A 24,028-nucleotide genomic window follows, 5' to 3' on the forward strand; every position below is an offset into this window, starting at 1 on the left:
CCGAGGGCCTCTACATGGCTGACTGGCTTTCTGTTCTGCCCACCCCTGTTAATGGTGCAGGGAGGTTCCCTGCTAGGCTCCAGCGTGTCACTGAAAATCTGCCCATGTCGCCTTGATGAATGTGTTGCCCTATGCGTGTGCAAGTGTGTGTGCGCATTTGTCTTGTCACAGCATATTTCCTTGTGTGTATCGTTGCTGTTGTTGAAGATGAAGGAAGGAAAGAAGGAAGGGCTATGACAAATCCAGGGGAAGGCTCACTTTAGACTCAGGACTCTCTTGTAGGGAAGTTCTCTTGTTCCCTCCTTGTTCAAGGTACCTAGTCATGTTCATGTGCTGCTGCCTAATTTACATATTTGCACATGCTTGTAAGTCTGTGTTTGATCAGTCCGTGTCATCGCTTAGGTGGTCGCTGCTCATGAATATCCCACTGACCCTGCAAAATAATCAGCTGAAGCAAGAAAGACACTCCAGTCACCTTTGATCTGATCTCTTTACATATTTTAGTCTTCAAAGAGCCATCTAACAGATGCTGCCTACAGTTACAATGGGACTCCTTTCGCAGCTGAGGCCCTTAGCTCATTGTTAATACTTGTCATTAGACGAGAAACTTACCCAGTAAAATCTGCCCATTCTGTCCAATGGACACAGTTTACTCTGGAGTTAGTGTGTGTGACTCTGTGTGGCTGCTGTTGGTTGATGTCTGTTTTATTCAGGATCAGTTTCTGAGCTAGGAGAGGTGATGGATCGTCCCTAGCAGTCATTAAAGTCCTTTTCTGGGGACAGATTTGGCTGTCTGGCTGTGTTAGATGGTTCATCAGACAGGCCAGAGCTGGGATACAGCGAGCATGAAAGATTGCTAGTTGTCAGTGGTTCACGTTGCTTTGATGAAGAAACCCTGGCATAATTCAAAAAAAGAAGTAGGGACATCATTTTAACTGGTGTGCATGAGTGTTTTTATGAAAAGCAGAGTGTAAAGTTAAGAGTACAGCTTCTTCACCCCCTTTCTGTGTGAATTTGACTATTTTATACATTTTAATGTAGCGGTCTGCTACATTAAAGCCCCAGGGTTTGTATCAGTTTCTTTCAACCTTTTCAGGACCAAAACCTCAAGAGTAAAAAATGTAAGAAATAAGTTAATGATGTGCCACTACACTGTAGGCTTTGGTACTCAGAACGTCTGGCTTAATAACTGTTGGCCACAGTAGTCCAGTGCAGAAGCTCTAACCCTAACTCAGTGTTATTTCACAGTCACCCAACACAAAAGTCAGATTTGCAGCTAATGTATCGTCTTTGTTTTATATTAGCTAAAACATAACTTTTGTCTAGCACTAAAATCATGCAATCCTGTAATTACCTTACAGGGTCAATGATTTTTAATCAATGACTATACTGGGGGAGGTAGGGGGTATCCATATCCCATTTCCTTTCACCTTCATTACCTCACCATTACACCACCACTGCTTCAGTGTGAAAACTACCACCAACTAAATAAATGAGAAATGAAAAGGATTCAGACCATCACATTTTACAGGAAACACAAAAAGTCCTAGAAATATACCTGTTGAGTGTCTGTCAGATTTTTCCCTACAAGAGATCTGCAGCTTCTTAGTTCACCTTGTTGAATTGCTGTTATGCATCGGACCTGCGGTTTGCGACATCCTGCAGTTCGAAACAGTTAAAAATAGTACATGCACAGTTTGTTGGCTCTTCAAGTGATGGAGGAGCAGTTGTAATGGGCCAACAGAAAGTCATTAAACCGAAAGTCATTTAACTCCAAATGTCTGCTGTTGGTCTTTGTAAATGGAACAGGATGTCTTCTTCCTGTACAGAGATTTAGAGATTTGGGTAAAAGAGGGTGACAGACTAAAGATGAGGACCTACAGGAAAGGAATTTACTTTAGTGAAATATTTATTAATTCTTTCTTTAGACTGACAGCGGTTTGTGCTGTTGCATTTTGACATTTTCTTCAAATTAAATAATGGAGTTAAATCGGTGCTAAGTTACCGAGTGTCTGAAGAGGAAATGGTGAGTGTGGGGATATTGCACATATGAATTTAATAATAACTACATTACAATTTTATCTTTTCTCTAAAGGTAACGAGTACGTAATCCATTCCATTTGTTTGTCTGTTTGTTAGCAGTCTAGCGTCCACAGTTTTCAAGAGATCATTTTTAAATTTTGTGTGATGGTAGATACCAATTACAGCTTGAACAGGTTTAACTTTGGTGAGAGTCAGGTCAAGGTCAACATCAACGTCACACCCAGTGTGAAAATCTGTAAAAACTTGATATTACCCAAAGTGTTTAATGGATCGTCTTCAAACTTCACTACAACATACCAGCCCTTGGGGGACTTGAGTACCTAGATTGGCTAAGCGTTTGACCTTGACCTTCACTGATAGTGTGCACGGTCAAAGTTGACCTTCTTACCTTGCAGTAGCAGCACTGCAGTCTCTGGGTGTTGCTGAGGCTTAACTGTTAATTGTCTACATCTGAAAAGGTGTGGATAAAGGCCTCAGGTTGGCTTGGGGGAGATCCTACTTCTTACCATAATGCCATAATGTGAAATAAAACCAGTGTTTCTGCTAATTCTGATGTCAGTCTCCACTTTATGTTGCAGCTTCTGAGCCAGGTTGTAACAGTGGGAACACAGACTTTTTCACAAATCATACAATTTTTTACAGATAGATAAGTTATCAAGATTTTGTTTTTAAAAGGAAAAAAACCAGAAAATATTTAACACTCAGCCAGAAACAGAGTCGCCCTCTGTTGGCCTTTAGAGACAGCTGCAGGTTTATGGCACTTCCACATGGTTTATATTTTCAGATTGTCCATATTTTTCCCTCTCACACCCAGTTCGTCACATCTATCCCTTCGCTGACCCTGGTTCTGTCCAATGTTTCTTCCTGCTAAAAGGGAGTTTTTTACTCCCGCGGTCACCAAGTGGTTGTTCATAGGAGGGTCGTCTGATTGTTGGGGTTTTCTTTCTATCAGTGCAGATCTTTACTTCACAATATAAAGCACCTTGAGATGATTATTGTTGTGATTTGGCACTACATGAATAAAACTGAAATGAAAATTAAATTGAATTGAATTTCTTCCAAAGTCTTTTGCTTGCTTGAGAAATTTCATTTTGGAAATTTGCACCTAAACTAATTCAGAACATTACAGTATACTGCAGGTTTTATGAGAGTGGATTTTTCTTCTCTTGTTGGTTACTGTTGTAATGATTAAGCAATGAAATAACCACATTAAAAGATATTGGATCTGTTGCCTAGTAGGACACTGTAATTGAGAGATTAAAGCTGTGTGGTCTCCCATCTCTGCTAAGTAAAACCAGGTAATTTACTGTATGTCAGTTGATAGTTATTTGAAATTTAGCAGCTGAAGAAACTGAAGAAACAGAAGAGCAGCGGAAGAAACCATATATATAGATAGATATATCTATATCTTTATGGTTCTCAAGCAGAACACGGATCAAACTACCAAAATTTCACCTGCTGGCTACAGCTTTGGCACTAAAGTACCTCTCAGTGTGTCAAAGCTAAATTAGGATTTTCAAACCCGAGCTGCCACCAAATTAGAGTATATGTCACATCAAGTCTCAGTGTCAGGCTGCACTTAAATGTGGTTGCCGTCAGAGGCGACAGTTTGTGATCAAAGCCTGAAAGCACATCAAAGAAATGCTTTACTGTTCATGCTCATGTTTGCCAGTTCTCATCTTGTCTTTTCTTCTGTTCTTTCCAGTGTCCACTGGTATGTGAGTCTGCGCACCATTCCTGCACCGACAGAGAAAATAACCCATTGACCGGGCCAGGTATGAGTCACACCCTGAGCACCTGTAATTTCACCACTTATTGCTGGATAATGTTGCAATAAAAATGCCTCTAATTTCCCTTTCTTGAAAGAACTCTATAATGGCCTTGAAGGAAAGGCTGAAAGACTCTATAATAATGCATTTAATACATTATGGTAGTTAACATCATGTAACGTCTTTATCTAAAAGTCTGTTAATGCTCTGCATCTGTTTAACCTTGAGTAACCTCTCCATGAATAACATTTGAAGTCTATGCTGTGTCCTTTTTCTTGATTAAAGAATTTTATCTTCCCTGCTTTCATTTACTATGCACCAAAGTGTTTTTAGGCAGACAGTGACTAGTGAGAGGTGTCTGACAATGTTAGCCTGCTCAGTTCTTTGTAGACTAACTGAAGATGAGCAGAAGATGCCATATGAGCTACGTAAGACTAATTTAGTGGCAACACAGAAAGTCAGCTCACTCACTGGTTAGGAAAGAGAGTATTGCAGAGAGAAAATGAAAGACATGTAGACGGAAAAGCGATAGACTTGAAAAGGTCACAACTCCTGCTGTGTTAAAACTTCACAGCCCCTTTTTCAAAGGAAACTTGGGAGACACACATCCATTTGTTCCACACATCCATTTTCTCCTGTACCTGGATCCCCTTAGCCTCCCCGAGCTCCCCAGCAGCCGCACGCCTGTTGTCATGGTGTCATTGCTGCTTACTGTTTCTACTGTGATTAACTAGTGAACTGCAGCCATGTTTGCAGGTGCACATCTGCAGCCTGTCAAAACAATACCCTCCCCGCAGATACAGCCAGATTGAGTAACGCAATTTAGTCTTCCACTTTTATTACCTTTCAAAATGAGCATGCAGAGAACGGGGAGATAGCAGAGCCCACGCGCAGCAATTCTCGGCAAGTCATTTTCTTAAGAGGTGTCAGGAAGGGAAACGGAGGCGTCTGATTGGTGGTCAGATTAGTGTGGCGGCAGGGGGGAGTCCGGGGGTTAATCCGCTTCTCTGATGGAGGTGGAAGTCAGCAAACTGTTGCTCCTCCGATTAAGGCTGTGCCCTCACCCCTTTCTCTCCATGTATCTCTTGCTCCTCATTTATTTTTGTCAACCCATTAAAGTTTTTCAAATCCCCGTGCCAACGATTTTTGATTTTCACATTTCATTTAGATGCAATTATGAACCCTCTCAAGAGTTGTTCAGGCTAGTCATAATTAAATTGTCATTAATTTCAACATCTTAAGCGCCGTAGAAAAATAATATTAAGCCTGTCTGCAGTCTGTCTGACTTATCGTTATTGTCCTTAAGAGAATCTCTTGCTGTCTGTGTGGAGTTTTTATCCACATAAATTGTGACATGACATGATTTGAAAACAAATAGTTTAGTAGCCTGTCTACTGCTATGCAGTGAAGTCAGTAAAAAGTCACAAGATAAACACTAATAGAAATGCCTTTCGTGCAGAGCTTTAGAAAATCTTTTGCTGCATTTCTTAAGTGCTTGCTGTGGTTACTGTATGGTAGTTTTCTCTATTTGATTTCAGTATATTCTTTGCTATTCTCATCATCTAGACATCACATAAAAAGAAAAAAGCAACTTCCAGAAAGCTTCCTTGTGATGGGTTAAAGGGATGTCTGTTAGTCCTGGGATAACAAACTGAAATGACCAACTGGCCTAACATGCATGTCTTTGGACTGTAGGGGCGAAACCAGAGCATCCAGCATAGGGACCATATGTAAACCCCACAAAGACAACCCCCAACAAGGCTGGAACTTCTGTTCTGTACCCTGATCATTTGTTCCTCTTTATTATCATGTTTAAATTCCTGAGTGGTGGTACACTTTGTTGGAGAGTGGGTGTCAAACATGGATTTGTTAAGAATAATTAAACGCTATGGAGTTGTATATGCATTTGTAATATCTATTTAAAGTACCAAAACAGTGTGGGGATGGTATCAGATGGTAAGGAAGAATGTTTGTTCATGGTTTTATAACACCAAAGGAAGTCTACAGCACAAACCGATTATCTAATCTAATTTATTGTTGGATTTGGTCCCGAAATGTTGACGTTAACCAAACAATCAAATCCAGTCAGACTAGCATGAAATACTGTTGGCTGGTGGCAAAGATGGGAATTGTTGGAATAGTTTTTAACATTTTTTATTACAGTTGTTTTGTTTTGATTTGTAAAGGTTACCCAGTTTTTACTAAGAAACTATCTTTTATTAAACCACATATAAAGCGGCTGCTTAAGTCAGTCAAGCAGCACATTGCATCACATTGCATCGTAAATTAAAGCTCTTACCACATAAGAACTCCCACTGTCGTGTGCCTTCTGGAACCCATCAGAAGGGCATCGCTGAACTTTAACACTCGAGGACAAATGACGTAGCAGCGTGAGGATTAATGGCTTGGACACTAGGTTTCAAAACGAGGACTCAGACAGACGACCTTGAAAAAAAAACGACAGTTTACTTCCAAACTGTGTTATAGTGCCGTATAAGGGCTTCTTATGGGGACTGTTCTCTGCACTGCCAGTAGGAGCGGGAGTATGGCTTCCATTTATGAATTAAGGCAAAAAAAAATTTATATATATTTTTTTTCCTGCCACGCATGTTTGACTACCCATTGCAAGATTGTCAAGGTTTCACTCTGAGTGCTTCAGCTCTGCAAACAGAAAGGAGTACTACACACAGTTTAAGGCTCACAGCTTTCTTGCCCTCTGCTGCTAGCATGCAGATAAGAGCATTAGAGCTGTTTTTCGTTTCCAGCCTTCAATTGCTGCTATTAGCCACTCTCTGCAAGAAAAAAAAATGAAGATGGGACTCAACGTGAATCACTTTTAATGGAAGAGCTGGGCACTGGGGTTCGTAAGGAAACTTTCAAAATGATTCAATGGACTGTTCCTCAGCATTGCACAATAAATAAGCAATTAAAATGGAAATGGAGGAAATAATAAGGCAAAGATTAGTAGGACAAGGTTACGTGTTTTGCTCTGCTGTGCTGTCAACTGAAGTATAGAGAGAGTAAGAGAGAGGGAAGGAAGGCCTTGAAAAATGAGAAACTTCTTATCTACGGCAGACACCATTATTGATTATAGAATTTAATTTGTGCTTCATACCTCACAAGACTTTTCAAGACTTTTGAAGTCTGTCTGTTCTGTCGCGTCCTTGAGGCAGGCAGCTGTCAGAGCTGATGTAAAAGTCTATTTACCTTTTGCAAAATTAAAGAGAAACTCTTTAAAATTTATATAACGGGGATGTGATGTATTTTCTGCTGTGTCAGATGGTTCGGTGAACTTCTTTTTTTTTACTTTGTTCTCACCATCCCTTTGTCTTTCTCTGGCAGTGTTCAAGAACCCAGTATGCAAAGTGTACAGATTTCAAACAGTGGACAGCAAGTGGATGCTTGTGCGGGAACAAATGGAGGAGTGCACTCTGTCGTTCAGTATCCCCAAACAGCTGCTCGCGCTGTACATTCAGGAGGACATGAGTAGGTAAGCGCATCTGAAAAATCAGACGTATTCGTTGTGTGGACCTTAATTTCTTCTTCTTGTCATGGAGATTAAGGACCCAGGCTGTGGAGCCATACTGATTAAACAGAAGGCAGGTCTTTTATTTTGGCTGACTCACAGTTCTCAGAAACAAAGCCCAGAGTAAATCCAAAAACAAGAAGCTGAGATTCAAAATTAGCCCAGGAAATCACTGGGGGTTAACACATGAGGGGAGCTTAGCAGTTACTGCAACAAAGACTGAGGGGAAGACACAACTATTTTTACAGGGATCTGGGATTTGTAGGCTAGCCAGAGGTGTAGACCAGGGATGTCAAGTCTTCTGGGTAGATCCCGGCCCCCCGTGCCTTATGTTTGACACTGCTCAACCGAGGCAGGGTTGAGAGTAAAACTAAGTGCAAAGAACAGGCGGCAGCTGACTACCAAAGTAAAACAAGAACTAACTTAAGAATCACTAAACACAGCAGAAAACTATAATAAAGAAGGAAACTAAGCATAAATAACACAATCTTTAAAAAGTAACTAGAACTCAAATATAAAAAGTTATAAAAAGTTCAAAAAACCTCAAAAACAGACTAGAGCATAACTCACAATGAAACCTAACAGAAAAGCCAAACAGAAAGCATCTGAAAAAGACAAATAACTCAAACATGGCACGGTTTAGTTCAACACAACAACAGCCACCTCAAGACACTTTATATTGGAAGGTCTTCAGTCTAGACCTTACAATAATGGAGAGAAAATCCATCAGTGAGATAAAAAAAACCTCCCCTTTTACAGGAAGAAACCTCCAACAGAACCAGGATCAAGGAGGTGGAGCCATCTGTTGCAACCAGTTGGGGTTACAGCTGGACACAAGTACACAGGGGAGGCTAAAAAACACAGATTGCAAACAGCTAAATATTAAATACTGTAACTCACAAAGGACGACAGTAATGAAAGCCTCAGAATATAGGAATCAGGACCCAACGTGGTCAGGAGATAGACCAGGTCACCTAGTAATTGGAAAGTTGGTGGTTCCATCCCTGTCTGCTCCAGTCTGCATACTAAATATCCTTAGCAAGATGCTAACACCAAGTTGCTCTCTGATGATGTATTGGATATAAAGGACTTCCATGCAAAAAGCATAAAAGAAAGTCCATGTGTGAATGAGTGCTCGGATAGAGCAGAAAAGTGCTATATCAGAACCAGTTCATTTACCATTTTCCAGTCCGTAAGGAAACCAAGTCAATAACCCAAACTCAGAGATTAACTAGAAAACTGAAATACACAATACACAAACAACCTAAAGACCGCAACAGCTTCCTCCCATATTTAAAACTAACCCTTTTACAACCTCAGCTCTATTTGTATGTTTAAAGACTTTACCTGGAATCAAAACAGAGTCTAGTTGATACTGTGTGAGAAAAAGGAAAAATTAGACCATCCCCTCGGGCTCAACCGTTGATTGTCAAGGCAGATCATTCCTTAACTGGCCTGCTGTCTCTGGCAGCCCTTTCTCATACATAACGCATAAACAGTCCATACATAGACACGCTCACACATGAATTCTTTATGCTGACTTCAATCCAAGGCACACAAAGAGCCAATCAGAGATCTGGATGAGTGCGTTAGTAGGAGGATGTTTTTCCATTTGTAATCACAGCATGTAACAAAAGCCTCACACAGCCACACAACATCAAGGACACGTGTCCGTCACACCCCTTCCTTAAGCATATGCACTGGATCCCATTCACCTTCCAGTAACGTGTTCCTAGAGCATCGGTGCTGTTCTGCTGCCTTTTTAACCTTACTTCCTGATAATTCAAATCTTAGCTAAATTTAGAAGACAATTATAGAATATTTATGAAATGCGTTATCTGTATAATACAGCTCATGAGCACTCAGCAGGCTCCAAACCATGACTACCGTATACAGTGTTTGTTTATTAACACCCATGTGCACCATATCTCCAGCTTGGTCGCTCAAGCACCTCTTCTATAATCCTCTTTAAATGTTGTCTTTCTCCACGGTGCCTCTCCATTTTGCCGATTCCGTCAGCCAAGCTCACAGCGGTGCTAGCTCAGGGTTTTTAATGATTCAGTTACTGCTGTAAAGTTGTGAGTGCAGCAGCGGATGGTGGGTGGCTTAGTTTGCTTTAGCACTCTGTGATAATCTTGGATATTTCTTCCGTCTATTTGTTAGCTTTGATGTCTCCACTCATGTTCTAATCGAACACTGTGAACACAGAGGCAGTACAGTTTCCGCTGTGGCTCCTTGTGCGAGTCGCCGTGTGTATGTGTGCAAAGAAGATAAACGTATGTGCAGCAAAGTGTGCGGGTATCGATAAAACCTCCCTCATTAAGAGCTGTCTGGTTTCTCATTAATGAAAAAACAAAAAGTGCCCTTGCTTTTGGTGTTAATTAACAAGTACTGTGTTTGCGTGTCAAGATCATGTAGGGTGACATTTTGGCATCCACCATCTTTGTTTGCACTTGCTCTTTACATCTAAGATTGGATTAATGGTTGTGCTTGTTGTCTTGATGGAGCAGTTTTTTCACAATAAACTGAAGGTATTTGGGGTGGAAAATGCTTGCTTTTCAGCGCAGCTACAGAGGTTTTATTGACCCCCACACAAAAGGCCTTCAGTTATTAAATTGAACAGTCACTATAATGCACCATGAAATAAAGGCAGCCACATGACAGCTCTTTTCTTTTTTGGAAATGTATTTTGTTATCCGAATCATCTGGCTGACTCAATTTTAACACATTTTCTACTTTATCTGTATCTATCTATTGTTTGTTTTTAATCTGCATCACATGTCAGTTTAAAAAAGTCATTGTTTATAATAACTACAAATATATTTCATGAATTTTATCCAGTTAATCCTCTTATCTTCCTTTTTCTTACCTTTTTTGCTTTCTTCTGCTGTAGGACATTGTTTTTTTTGTTTTTTTTATTTTATTATAACTGAAAGAGATGCTGCTTCAGTCAGGGCCACAATACTGAAAATATTCTTTTTATTCTCTGACTGCAGTAATTTATATTTAGTGGTAGGGTGGATGGAGCTTACCTTGTAAGGGCTGGTGTGGTGAGAGCAGCAGTAAAACCCCACCACAAAACAGAGCAGGCAAAAAAAAAAAGAAGATAAATATAACATTAACTTAGATAATAACTTAACGTGAAATTAAAAAGTACTATCCGCTACCCAAAAATAAAATATTGAATTAGATAATCATTTGCAACAGTATTAATGCCAACAGTCCCGTCTTCATTCTTCCAGTTAAGGCACAGTTTCACAACACTGCTGCACACAGCCCCTCCTCTCAGTTACAGCTGAAATACCTAAAGTCCTCAACAATAAGCAACCCTTTAGGAGGAATTTCAAGAGGTCAGTCAAGCTTCAACACTGAACTAATAAACACTTATCACAAATGTTAACCAGGCAGACACACATGTTAACATTAGCCATTTAACGGTCAGCAATTACCTGACAGCCACATTATGATTTAGGCAGTCAATAGCGGCTAATAATAAAAGGATAACACTAATATGGGAGCTAGGTAGCAAACGCTATCAGTCCTGCCTGTCTGTAACACTAATACAGTGTTAATTTAACAGGATAACACAATTTGATAGGAAAAACGTGACTTGTTGTTTTTTTTAATGCACTACATAAAAGACTCTTAAAATTCATCTTAAAATACAGTAACATAGTGTTTGCATTATGTCAGATAACTCCAAAATGACGGTTATTCCTTGCATTGTTCTAATATATTTTAAAAAATAAGCTTGTCAATTTCCCCCCGTGTTACAGAAAATTGTATTGACTATCAAGTGTTTTTCTGGATATCGTGTCTCAAGTTTGAAACTCTAGTATCGTGGCAACCCTGTTAGATGTAGGATGAAAAGGAGGCGCCGAATTGGAGGTGGGTGGCAAAGCGGCTTGCAGAGGTAGCAGCAACTGTGAGCAGCTTAAACCGGCTTACCGATTGGATGTGTAGAAGAGTATTGCTGCTGAGCTGCACTCCATGGCCTGTGTAAAGTGTAAAAAAAAACAACTGTATAATATACTGTGTTATTCCAAAGAAAGTTATTTTAGCATGAGTAATGAATTAGAATGTAGTAGAGTCTTCCTGAATGTTATTTTTGGGCTTTAGAGTTTTAGTGTTAATCAGCAATAAATATTAACAAATATCTAAATCCTGATGTTGAACACCTAATACCTGCAAAAAGAACGAATATCCAAGCAGTTGATAATCGAGAAGGCAAAACAACATACACAATAGGACAAAGAGGACAGGAAAACTGGATGATTGTTGTTTGTTCTCACTACAGGCTAGATCATTTCAAAGATGCAATAAAGTCATCATCTTACTCTATAATATTAAATGTGACATTGAAAATGCATTTTCCCCAACATCTGCTGTCTGTTAAATGTTATACTAGGATCTGTGACCTTATTTTTGCATGCATATTTAATCAGCTCATACCTACTCTTATCACACCTTTACCCTTTCCAGACAATAGCGCAGTGATTAAAGGGGGTGAGTCTATCGTATATCTCTGTTCACCATCTCGGTGCCTCGGAACCCTCATTTAGCAAGCAGATATGTGTATCTGTTGTTTTAACCATTATTTACATCCACCTTGACCTGAGTCACAAAGTAACAGACACACCCCCCCCCCACCCGAGGGAACAATAGTGTGGTTTGAGCCTGTGATGCAGTGTCTTAAGGATATTTGGTAGAGACCATTGTGGCTATATATTTTCCATTTTAACACTTAAATCAGAAAACCTGAAACCACTGTCTCCTTGATCATTAAAGTGGTCAATTGGTCAAGTGGATTCATTAAGAACAATGTATATTTGACTGAAACCAGTGGAAACATGGGTCTGTTCAGTATCCACTAGCTAGAAAATCTACTATGAGATTATCTAAACAGCACAACATTTAAAAACACTTATTAGCAGGGTTGTTCCTTTTCCTGATTGATGCCAAATATTTTTTATTTTGTTTTCTTATAAAACAACAGGAGTTTCAAGCCATTTTGCAAATATTTTGCATTACATCTACACCGATCTTGGTTCAAGTGTCTTTTTAATTGAAGATAATTACATCACAAAAGTATCAATGATTCTCATTTTCAAATCACATGAATGTTCTGCTGTCAGTAGCAATATAAGCGACCTTTACTCTGAAAATCTGGAATATTTGGAAACTTGAATATCACTGCCAGTTAACAATCCACTGCTGTCCTCAGATATATGTACTCTTATTTGTAAAACTACTCTGATATAACCGGTGGCTATGCTAGTTTCTGTTTTGTTGAGCTGGTAGGCAGTGTAGAAACAATGTCTGTAGTATTTTTAGGATAAGTGTTTGTGACAAAAAAAGAGCACATTTTTGATGGAATATTTAAGAACAAACATAGTGTGAAAATTCACCAAAGGCAAAGTGCAAAGAGTGACTACACAAACATAAAAAAACATTTTATGCTGTTTTAAGGGGCTGAGGGCTATCTGTGAATTTATTGCTTGCCAGACAGAGAAATTGGGCCAGAAGGAAAACCACAGGCCACTGGACCTGCTCAAGCATAAGAAGTGGGTGAAATCAAAAAGCTAGAGGACTCTGAGAGCAAACCAGAGCTGGATTTTCCACTGGCAGAAGATAGCAGATGGGCACAGCTGGATACAGATCTGAGTGATATGTTGGACAGCGTCCTGAAAGGAGATGTAACCAAGAAGATAAAGACCATGGTGCAAGCTGTGCAACAGGTACGCCAAGATGCCATGAAGGAAAGCAGACACCAGCAAGCCATCAGCAGATCCCAGGAGGTGGCTTTGACAGATCACATAAAAAACCCCCGGCACTGCTCAAGAAAAGGTGCTGAAAGATAGAAAAAAAATTTGCAGGAAGGAGATAAACTGTAAAAACCAGAGAGAGAGAAATGTCAAGAGAGAAAACATTTTTTTAACCCTTTTAAGTTTACAAATCACTCCTATTGGAAAGCCCAAGAGCAGGAACCTGATATGTTCTTGGGTAGAAGTTAAGGACAGTGTGGAAGTGGGACACGATGATCCCACCACAGATGTTTCAATAGGAAAAAGTTTTTTCCTGCTGCCAACACTTAAGATGCACATCCCTTTTAACATGACAGACTTTGCCATCGACTAAAGTAACAGAAGTAGTTGGAAAATCTCAAGAAGGATCCACTTCAAGACCATGGGACCCCACTTTCAAGATCTATAAATACTGCCCAGTACTACTGAAGAGTTTTGAGAGATGCTCCTGTTAGAAGTTTAAATATGTTATGGTCTATTACTATTCACAGATTAACATATAATCTACTCACCAATGTGTATGTTGTATCCAAACAAAGTGTCCCAGGATATCCTGGATGTTTGGAGGACACATCCAGTTTTATAGCTTTAACTATCAGGTTCACACCTACTTTTTATCTAACCAAACTTTGCCACCTGGCAGCCTGTTCGACCAGCTGATCCAACAGGCTGCCAAGCACAATCAGGAGTAGTTAAGATTGCCCACTATCATCCTTTTGGACAAAGAGGTCAGCAGTCTCTCACCAACCGAAGAATACCAGCATTTGATTGATGAGGCTCTTGTCAAAGAATGACAATGCCTTATTCCCTATTTAGGTGGCTTTCCACAACTTCCCATGAGGATGAGGATGTAACCCAAACAGCTGGAGAAAGCCACTGGGAAGATAGCCAGGGCAGCTGAAAATAGCTGTGGTTGACAAGAGCAGGTGAAGACTAATTTAGTCTTTGCAGTAGCACTGCCCTACTCGAGCACAGTGTACAGGTATAAGGGGTGAAACACTTGTGGCCCTGAGATGGCTGGGGATAATGTTTAATGTAGGGTATCTTGTCAGGTGAGAATTTTTCTCAGAGTTGACTGATTTAGTATGGAGTGAGCCATTAGTTACTTATCTCAGTGTCTGTTCTGGCAAAAACTTAGATGTAATTACTTTTATTTGGTCTGACAAACAAGTGGTACTCTTGCATTCTACTGAAGTATACTTACTTCCATCAAGTCTATCTTCATACATCATAAGCAGAACTTACAGTTTAACCACATGCACAGTATGTTTACAGAGTTGCCCATAATGTGGCTTCGAGTTGGTTTCAAGGTCCAAGTTTGATTAAAACTAGGATTACGAAAAGGATCAAGAAAATCTTGGATATGTGACCACAGCCTACATGTATATGGATATAAATTGAGATGAATGCTTAAAACTATTGAATTACATTCTTTCCTCACCTTCATAAGCATAAGCCCATGATTGTGATTTAATTTCTTGTTTTCGACACGGTTACTGAATGACCTCACACTTGCTGTGGCATTTCAGAAGAAACTGTTTCTTATTTCTAATCAGCTGATAAACAATGCTGTGCACTGTTTGACTGCCAACCTGTTCAGGATGTACCCTACCTCTCTCCGAATGTCACCTAACATAGGCTCCAGGTTTCCTGCAGCGCCCTCAAAGATAAGAAGATAAAACTAACTGATGGATGAAAGCATGGTTGTTTTTTTCTGTTTTAAGGGGGATCAGTTCCTTTTCTTGTTGGTTTTTGTCAAATCATTTGCTGTGCAAAATCCTAAATTCTAATTCTGGTATCTAAAAATAGCTGACTTACATTTGTAATATGTGATCCAGAGGAGCGTATAAAGCCTCCTTTAACCTCTAATTTCTATAATGTCTGGCATTTACTTGGTTGGCTGCTACAGGGATAGTGTGTAAATTATCTGTGTCCATCTGATATTCCCTTTCATATTCAAATTATTTGCCAAAGAAAGAGATTATGCGTCCTAGCTGGAAATCAGACTGATGCATACTGGCAATTATTTACAAAAGAAAGACCACAAATTGTTATGGCATCAAGCTGCAGGCGCAACTAACTGAAAGACACCTACTTGTTTCAGTAAACACAAAGAGTTAGTAATCACAGAAGAAAGCTCAGAGTAGTGAGGGCAGGAATTTGAAAACCAGATTCCAGCCCGGGGTTTGAAGTTGTGTTTATCTGGCTCATGGTGTGTGCATGTTTCAGTATGTTTCAACTTCTGTCTGTGTTTTAACAGGTTTGCTAATAATTTTTTGAACCTGAACTAAAAGATTAAGTTCCTGTGAAAGAAGTATAAAAACTATGAAAATGGCACAACACTAGCTAAAGCACTACAATAATACCTCAATGGTCCTCATAGATCTGTGTTTATTTGTAGGGTGCAGGATCTGAAGGAGCTGGGAGATCTTTCCCCTCACTGGGACAACTTACGGAAGGAGGTGATGACACGATATGCAGGAATAATCAGCTCCTACCAAGAGACCTTGGCTGAAATGGACAAGATTAATGGTAGGATAACTGCACCTATCTCTGAATTTGATATCTGTGTCAACACATGCAGTCATGCACTCAAATACGAAGTCAGACAAATACACAAACTGGCTTCTAAATTGCTCATACATACATACATACATACATACATACATACATATCATACACAGACATTTGAAAAAGAAGGCTTTCATGCAGTCCTGTAAAACACTAAGTACATCTCAATCATTAGCTTGTAGAACCACCTTTAGCAACAATAACTTTGCAAGACTTTCTCAGTTTCTTACATGGTTGTGAATAAATCTTTACCCACTCTTCTTCATTGAGGTTTGCAAACACTGTAATATTGTGCCACAGTGTTTCAGTCAGGTTGAGGCTGGCTAAAACACGGTATCTGTATTTTTGCTGCTGTAGTTGGGGTCATTGTGTTGTTGCATGAAATAGTTTTGGCTAAGCTTCAGCTGTCAGACAGATGGCCTAACATTTGACTCTAGCATACTTTGGTATAAAGAGGAGTTCATGGCACTGAAATGCCTGCATGGTGCCCGGGTCCTGTGGCTACAAAACAAGCCCAAATCAATACCCGTCCTCCACCATGCTTCACAGTATGTTCGAGGTGTTTGTGCAGATTTGCTGTGTTTGATGAATTATCAATATTTTATTTTAAAAAGGATAGACTGTCTCCTGGCAACCCTTTCAAGAAATATAGCTCTTGTTTTTTGGGGGTGTTTCTTTGGTTTTTTTGCAGTTCTTATTTTTGCGCATTTCAGAGTCTGACCTAGTTCAGACCAGAGTAAAACTTCTGCTTTAACAAAGGTGTTCATAGTTGCTGATGACCGTTTAATCAGCTGAATCTGATTAGCAGCACTTGGCTGCTACTTACCCTGTTAATTTCTATGGAAGCAGTAAGGGTGTATTTAGCTTTTCATGGGGCTGTGTGGAGATCTGTGAAAGCGTTCCTTTCACCATGACTGTGTTGTCCCGTCATGGTGAAAATCATCTGCTCACATAGTCGAGGGTCCTTAAGAAACACTGTAAAGTAGTAAAGAAGATAGGTATGTGTCTGATTTAGCCCAGTCTTAGATCATAATCCTGAAGTATCCTCGGACCTGATGGGTTAAGTGCACAAATAAAGGAAAACTTTGAACTCAAGGATCGATTTTGGGGTGAAAGCCTAAGGAGAAGTTGCTGTTAAAAGAGTTTCCATAGCAACGCAGGTTTCATCAGGGGCAAATGAAATATGTACATGGCCATGTGCTCGTCTGTGTAAGCGCATAAAAACTGATACAGCCCTGTGCCAGGAGCAAACAAAAGCATGAGTCTCACATCTCATTTATAAATATCCAACCTTCTATTTAGTATGCAGTTACTTGGTGTGCAATTTTTTTAGCAAATGTTTTACATAATAAAATTCATCCACGCAGTTAGGTCTAACGCAAAGACGGGAAGTAATTAGTCTGCTTCTCATTTGTCCCAGGGTTTAACAGGTAAACGCCGAACGCGTGATTTTGGCAATGACGAGGTGTTGTTGAAAATGCATTCTGAAATACAAAGGTGATGTATGTGTTGCATTTAGTTTGAACTTCAAAAGCTAGATAAAAGCTCATACAAATTATGAACAGCATGCATATACAGTACAGGATGTTGCACTCTGTATGGGGCTTGTCCTCATGCTTACGCCCTCAAAGACACAGTCTCATTAAATAAAATGAGAACAGAATCATTTTTATATGAATCCTTTTTATACGTTTGTTATTCGTTTAAAGGAGTAGCAAACGTATAAAAGACCAATCATTCTGAATTTGTTTCTTTCCCTTGCAGCAGCATGTTCCTAAACATTTTTCAGCTTGCTATGCACATATTAACATTACGGCTGGTGATTAATTTTCTACTGAGTTACCCTCATCCACATAATGAGATATTTGTCTCTGTTCCTTTTTTGCTTTGCCCAGCTGATAAGAAATAAAGATGGCTAAGCCTCGGTGCTGCCTGCCTGGACTCTGAGGAGGGGTTGAGGGAAAGGATAATGTGGTGTTGGTCATTATAGTTCCTGACAACTCACTTGCGTGGCCCAGATGCTGTAATACATGGAGGATCCCCCCAACCTATCTTGCTACTCTAATTCAGTCCTGCATTAACTTAACAGGATGACAGACGTTGCTAAACAAGCTGGGTGGGCAAGCTGTTGCAGATTAATTATTGATAACTAATATGATTAAAAAAGGTTGGGAGGGAGAGACGAAAAGAGACAGACTGTGGAGGAGGTTGAGTGGGTGCACGAATACGGCAGGAGGGACAAGAAATGAAAACATAATTACCAGAACAAACAAAGGGTGACAAATATGGCAACTGAGTGGCATTCGTCATAAGAAGAGTTCATTAACAAAAGTCAGTGGGCACGGCTGTCCTATTACTTATGTCTGCACACAAATTAGGAACTTTCATTTAATTGTCATTGTGCTCTTCTTTTGGAAATTTTCATGTCTAAGTACTACATTTAGTCGGGATAAAAAAAATGAATGTAATGATTTACAAGTATATATTTTATTTACAGTAGAACATGGAAATCAAATCAGATGTTTAAACTGATAAAATAAGGTCTTGATGGCAGCAGTATATCTGAGAAATGTTGGGACGGGGTCATGTTTACCACTGTGTAGCCTTTTCTTTTAACAACAGTCTGTAAACATCTGGGAACTGACGAGACCAGCTGCTGGACTTTTGAGAGAGTAGTATATGCAGTAAGCGCTCTAGCATTGTCTTCCTGAAATATCCAAGATGTTGTCTGGATGGGAGCATGTCGGTCTAATACCTGTATATACCTTTCAGCATTGATGATGCCTTTCTAGATGTACAATCTGTCACTTCCACAGACGCTAATACACCCCCATACCATTAGAAATGCAGGCCTTTGACCTGAGTGCTGATCACAAGCTGGATGGTCCCTCTCCTCGTTAGTCTGGAGGACGTGCCATGCACGACTTCTTCTTTGCGTGATAGTGCTTTAACCTGCATTTATGGATGACGCAGTGCAGTGATTTCTATGAGAGAATCCAGCCTGTTTTTAATGCAGTGCCGTCCGAGGACCTGAAGATCACCACTATCCAATATTGCTGGGCGATATATATATTTATATATATATGGACGATAGAAAAGTGTCTATCATGCCATTTGTCTTCTATCGTTTCTATCATTTCTAACCTAATTTTATAAATTATTACATAAAATATATCATTAACCCTTTAAAACCGGTCGGAGCAGGCACACTCCGTTTTGCGTAACTATCTTTAAATCCCTGTAGAACTGGAACCACGTAAGCTAGCGCAATATTTTTTTTTCCATATGAAACCGGAGGAGTTGTACTTACATCTTATACCATCAGCTTGTCCTAGGTCACGGTTTCCTTCCACATATAGCACTTGCAGCAACAAAAACATAATATTCCAGAAACACGCTTTGCCGATCCGATCAGCTGTTCATAACACTTCCTACGTTGGAATATAGGTCAGCGCGAACTATTGCATGTTTCAGCCATTACCTGCCCGAAACCGGAAGTGACATCATTTTCGTGGAAAATGTATTTTTTTACCTTCAGGGCCTTATAAGCCTACACTGGTGTTTTTAAAAGTTATGTTTGACTTTATGCTTTTTTGTATCGTTTCTGGGATGCTTAGAACTCAAATTATACTGTTGGAAATAGTTTATTTTGATGCACATGCTGTTTCTTTGCAGCAAGTTGGGAAAAGAAAAACTATAGCCAGCCGAAGATACAGCAGTCTTTCACACAAGGCCCTAATGAGAAAATGCCCCAGCGCCATAAACAAATCACAGGAGCCATCTCGCGTTACATTTGTAAAGGCATGGCCCCTGTTTAAGCTTTTGTGACCTCGTCAAAGTCCTTGATCCGAGGTACGTAAGCGCTTCATTAAAGTCGAGTTGCCTCGCTTATATGACGCATGCCGGGCCAAAGTAGAGAAGGATGTTTGCAGTGTCGTGCATTATGCCTTGACGACTGAGCTATGGACGAGCAGAGATACGCAGCCCTACATGAGCGTAACCATCCATTTCATTAACAAAGACTGCACCCTCTGCGCTCGCTGTTTACAGACTGCGTACTTTTCAGATGACCACAGGTCGTGTATATCGTGATATATATCGTTATCGTGATATAAAATAATTCATATCGTGATAAATATTTTTTCCATATCGCCCAGCACTAGTATCCAATATTGACTTTGGGCCTTGTCCCCTTGCGCACAGAGATTTCTCCATTTTCTCTGATTTTTTTCATATTCTGAAGTTTTTCCACAATTTGTAGACGCAGATTTTTGAAGGTTGGTGAACCTCGGTCCATCTTTACTTCAAAGATGCTGATTTCATACTCAATGAATGCCTCAGATAACCTAATTATGTGTTACTCTGAATGTTTCTTTTTAGTACTACAGTGGAACCCCGGCTTACGAAGACCCCATTTAATGAAAAATTTAAGTTACGATGGCACTTAATGGCAATATTTCTGCCCGTGGTACGGCAAAATGCCCGCGTAACGAAATAGATAAAATAGAATATTTTAAAAAATTAAATTAAATTCCATAATGTTATGTACATGTACACGTACGTATGTATGCGTCCATACGTATGCTTTCTTCAACCTCCGCCACCTCCTCCTCCACCAAGAACTTCGTCTTCAGCCAGCATCGCCTCACTCAAAAGGCGATGGAAAAAGGTGCTTCGACTTACGAAAAGTTTGACTTACGAAAGACCCTCTGGAACGAATTAATTTCGTAAGTCGGGGTTCCACTGTACTTACTTTTGTTGACCCAGTTCCAACTTGTTTAAAACTTATTTCTATTTTTCTTGAAATACTCAAGTTCTCCTGTTAAACATTTGACATGTTTTTTGTGTTCGAATTAAAATGAGGATTTATGAGATTTGCAGATCATAGCATTCTGTTGTTGTTTACTTTTTACACAGCGTCCCAACATTTTTCAAATTGGTGCTATAGAAAACAAAATCCAAAGGTTTTGAAATTGCACGTGGTTACAATAAAGAAGAGAAGCAGTTCTCTGGGAGTTTCCATGTTCAGGTCCAACATTCTTCCTGATTCCTTTTCTTCCAAGTTTTAAAACCACTTACCTCAGTGAACAAATCATTAACTGCATTCCATTAATAAATCACTCATCCCTGCTTGCATTGTTTACCAGCTGGTGAGTTAAAGGTGCAGTCATAGTCCTGTTAGCGTTAAACCTTCGCTACTGTCTGCAGTCTCCTCTCTAAAATGTCAGTCATCCCTTTGGTGAAACGTTAGACCTCTGAGCCTTCGCTTATGGGATAACTACAGCTTAAGGCCCAGAGCTGGGTGTTTAAGGCAGTGTCATATATCTGTGTGGCTGGCAGTAAAGCCTACTCATTGCACAGATAGCAGGGCAGGTGGACATGATAGTGCATATCTTATATTTTTTCCATAATATCTGTATTAGGACAGCCATCTTTGCAGTCTGCTACCTCCAGGTAAAGATGTTCAGCTGTGGAGTGCACATACATTTTCTGTTTTGCAGGTTAAAAATGAGGACCGAATGTTAGATAAACCACAAATTGGTTAAAAGAAAAGAAAGTGCCCAGAAGTACACTGATCTGTAAGACTTCATACATACTGGTTGTTGGCTTTTTTAAAATGTTCATTTAGTTGTCAGGCAGACATATAGGATAATGTTCACTCATCTTCTGGAGGAACAAAAAACATAAATACAGAAAACTATTTAAAAGCTCAAAAAAGTAGAGTATATAAAAAGAGATGGTAGCTGTGGATCTTGGCCAGTACTGCTGGTATTTAACCTTTATGTCACATATATCATATGGGTAATTCACCAAACCTACAACACTCACTAGTTACATTAGCCTGGTCCCCTGAGCTCCTGGCTGACAGAGAAGGGATAAGAGTATAGAGTTAAATTGAATGTTTTTACAACAGTTTAACTTGATCTGGATGAATAAATCCTCATTACAGGTTGCGGCATGATTGGTTACATCATTACCTTATTGGATTGTTGGAAAACTAAAATATATCAACACATCTAGGTGTTATAGCCCACTGACTTGGTGAACCACTAATTTTTACTCTTTTAGGCTTCTAGAAATTTACAACATTTTGTGTGTTGCTGTGAAAATCTCTACTGATATTTGAGGTCCACTGAGCATATAGTAATTTAAAATAGAAGGTTTTCACAGGACTCTATGCAGCCCTCCTTTTGTCTAAAACATGGCAGCACTGCTTAGGTTTGAAAAGTTCCATCTAAAGAAATCTTTTGGAACAGTGTCCTTTGGAGAGACAACATAAAGGTGTAGATGTTTGGCCACGATGCACGCTACCATGTTTGGTGAAAATCCAAACGCAGCATAGCAGAACAAACACCTCGTACCAACTGTAAGCACAGCGGTGAATGATTTGGGCTTGTTTTCCAGTCGCAGGATCTGGTCACCTTGCAGTCATTGACTCAGTCATGAATTCCCCTATATATCAATGCTAGAGTCAAACACGGCTTGCCATGACTGATTCCACACGTCAACACCAAATGTGAAACATGGTGGCAGGACTTTAATAGAGTTGTACATAAAATGTCCACAAATCTTAATGAGCTGAAGCGATGAGGAGTGAGCCAAAATTCCAACACAACAGATAAAGTCATGAGTACTTTGTTCAAAGCCACGGGACAAAATTTCCACACCACTTTATGCAGTCCTGTGGAAACTTTGTCCAGTGGCTCTGATCCTTTAGATGTTTCATTCAGCAACATATTTAGGTCAAATATCAGTTTGCACGTGTTGGGCTCATTTTATATAGCGGTAATGAAAATGTGTTGGCATGCCATGATGAGCTAATTTACTCAATTAAAAATGTCATCGTGGTGATATCAGAAATTAGCAAAATACAGCCTGACAGAACTGTTAAAACTCCTTGTGCTGTTTAGCTAATCCCTGGGAACCCTTCACACTATGATTGGCCTTAGGATTACACCTTTAGACATGTTGTGGAGGTTATATAAGCTCATGGTATAAAGGTAATAAAAGCACCCTATGGATTGCTGAATGACAAATGATTTACTAGTACTTAGTACTGACTGATTGCAGCATTGAAAACTACTCATGATGCTTTGGTTTGCACTATATTTTTAAGCAGAATGTATATTTAGCTAGAAACGGCATCTGTCTATTTTTTCACTTTGATAAAGGGCAGCAAATCTGCCACCTTAGTAAGAAGACATGATTGATTTCAGCGCTCGTAAAAATACCAGCCACATCTCCAACGTCTCCAGCTGAGTCATTAGTGTTATCCATTTTTGAGGCAACACATTTCAGCTTGAGTGGGTCAGCAGTTGCACCATTATATGCTGTAATTGAGTTGCAGTGAGTTTGTTTTCATGTCTGGCCTTCCTGCCAAATGATGTTAAAAATTTGTGGCGGGTTACAGGTTTTCCCATCTATCTTCTGTGTCAACATAGATCTTAAATAGTGCTGAGGCTCTGATTGTTGGCTATTGGTCTGTTGCCTCAAGCGTGATTACAGGAGGAGAAGATTCAGTACAGCTTAGTTAAGTTTTCCTAACGGTGAGTTATGTTGCTTGTCAGATAGAAGAGTTGCAAAGTATGGTTTTAGTCATTATTCTGCAGTTAACACACTACACTGCCACTCACACACGAATTAAACATGTTAAGTAAACTAATTACTGACACGAGCAATTTGTTACAATAAAATCATTCTCAACATTTAGAAATTATGCCAGAATTTCACACTCTGGACATTTTTGGTGTTGTTAATATGACAGGAATCAAATTTGACAAGCAATTCTGTCTTCGACTAACCAGAATATTTAATGAATCCCCTCCTAAATAAGGAATGTTTGTTTATCCTGTAATGCTGATACAAACTGCTGCACAGGAAAGTTTTTATTCTTTCCTGCTGGGTTTTTTCCTGGGGAAAAAAGTCACTTCCTCTGGCTTAAAGGAATGTGATGATGTGTTTCCCACATCAGCAAAAGTAGGTTTGTCTGCCCACAGCCTTTGTGTGCAGACAGACTATTAATGTGTCTCAAGAAGCTTGGCATTCATCGACACACAAATTCTGGAAAAGTCATCACAAGACAAGCCTTTGCGATATTAAATATAACACTGCTGAATAAAAACACCTGATCGGCTTAATACTGCAATTGCTTTTATAAAACAGAATGAATAGATGCAGCTTCTCATTTAAACACTCTGAACCATAGCAGGCAAGATCCCAGGTTCAGGCTGTGTGGAAATGTCCCTGAGACAATCCAGCACGTAACAACAAGGTGCAGGGTCTGTAAGTGTCAAGGTCAAAATGGGATACGCCCT

General features: G+C 39.7%; 1 protein-coding gene across 3 annotated transcripts in view; it reads left to right on the plus strand.

Annotated features, from left to right (window-relative positions):
• Positions 1-24,028, plus strand: part of inpp4b (inositol polyphosphate-4-phosphatase type II B) — a 177,949-nt gene that overhangs the window by 92,111 nt on the left and 61,810 nt on the right. For all 3 annotated transcript variants that reach the window (XM_063476107.1, XM_063476106.1, XM_063476108.2), the window contains 3 exons: positions 3,749-3,818; positions 7,155-7,302; positions 15,544-15,674. In XM_063476107.1, coding sequence (XP_063332177.1) covers positions 3,749-3,818; positions 7,155-7,302; positions 15,544-15,674 — 349 coding nt within the window. The remainder of the gene's footprint in view (positions 1-3,748; positions 3,819-7,154; positions 7,303-15,543; positions 15,675-24,028) is intronic.

Source organism: Pelmatolapia mariae, linkage group LG6, assembly GCF_036321145.2.
Source record: "Pelmatolapia mariae isolate MD_Pm_ZW linkage group LG6, Pm_UMD_F_2, whole genome shotgun sequence".
Classification (NCBI taxonomy): Eukaryota; Metazoa; Chordata; class Actinopteri; order Cichliformes; family Cichlidae; genus Pelmatolapia; species Pelmatolapia mariae.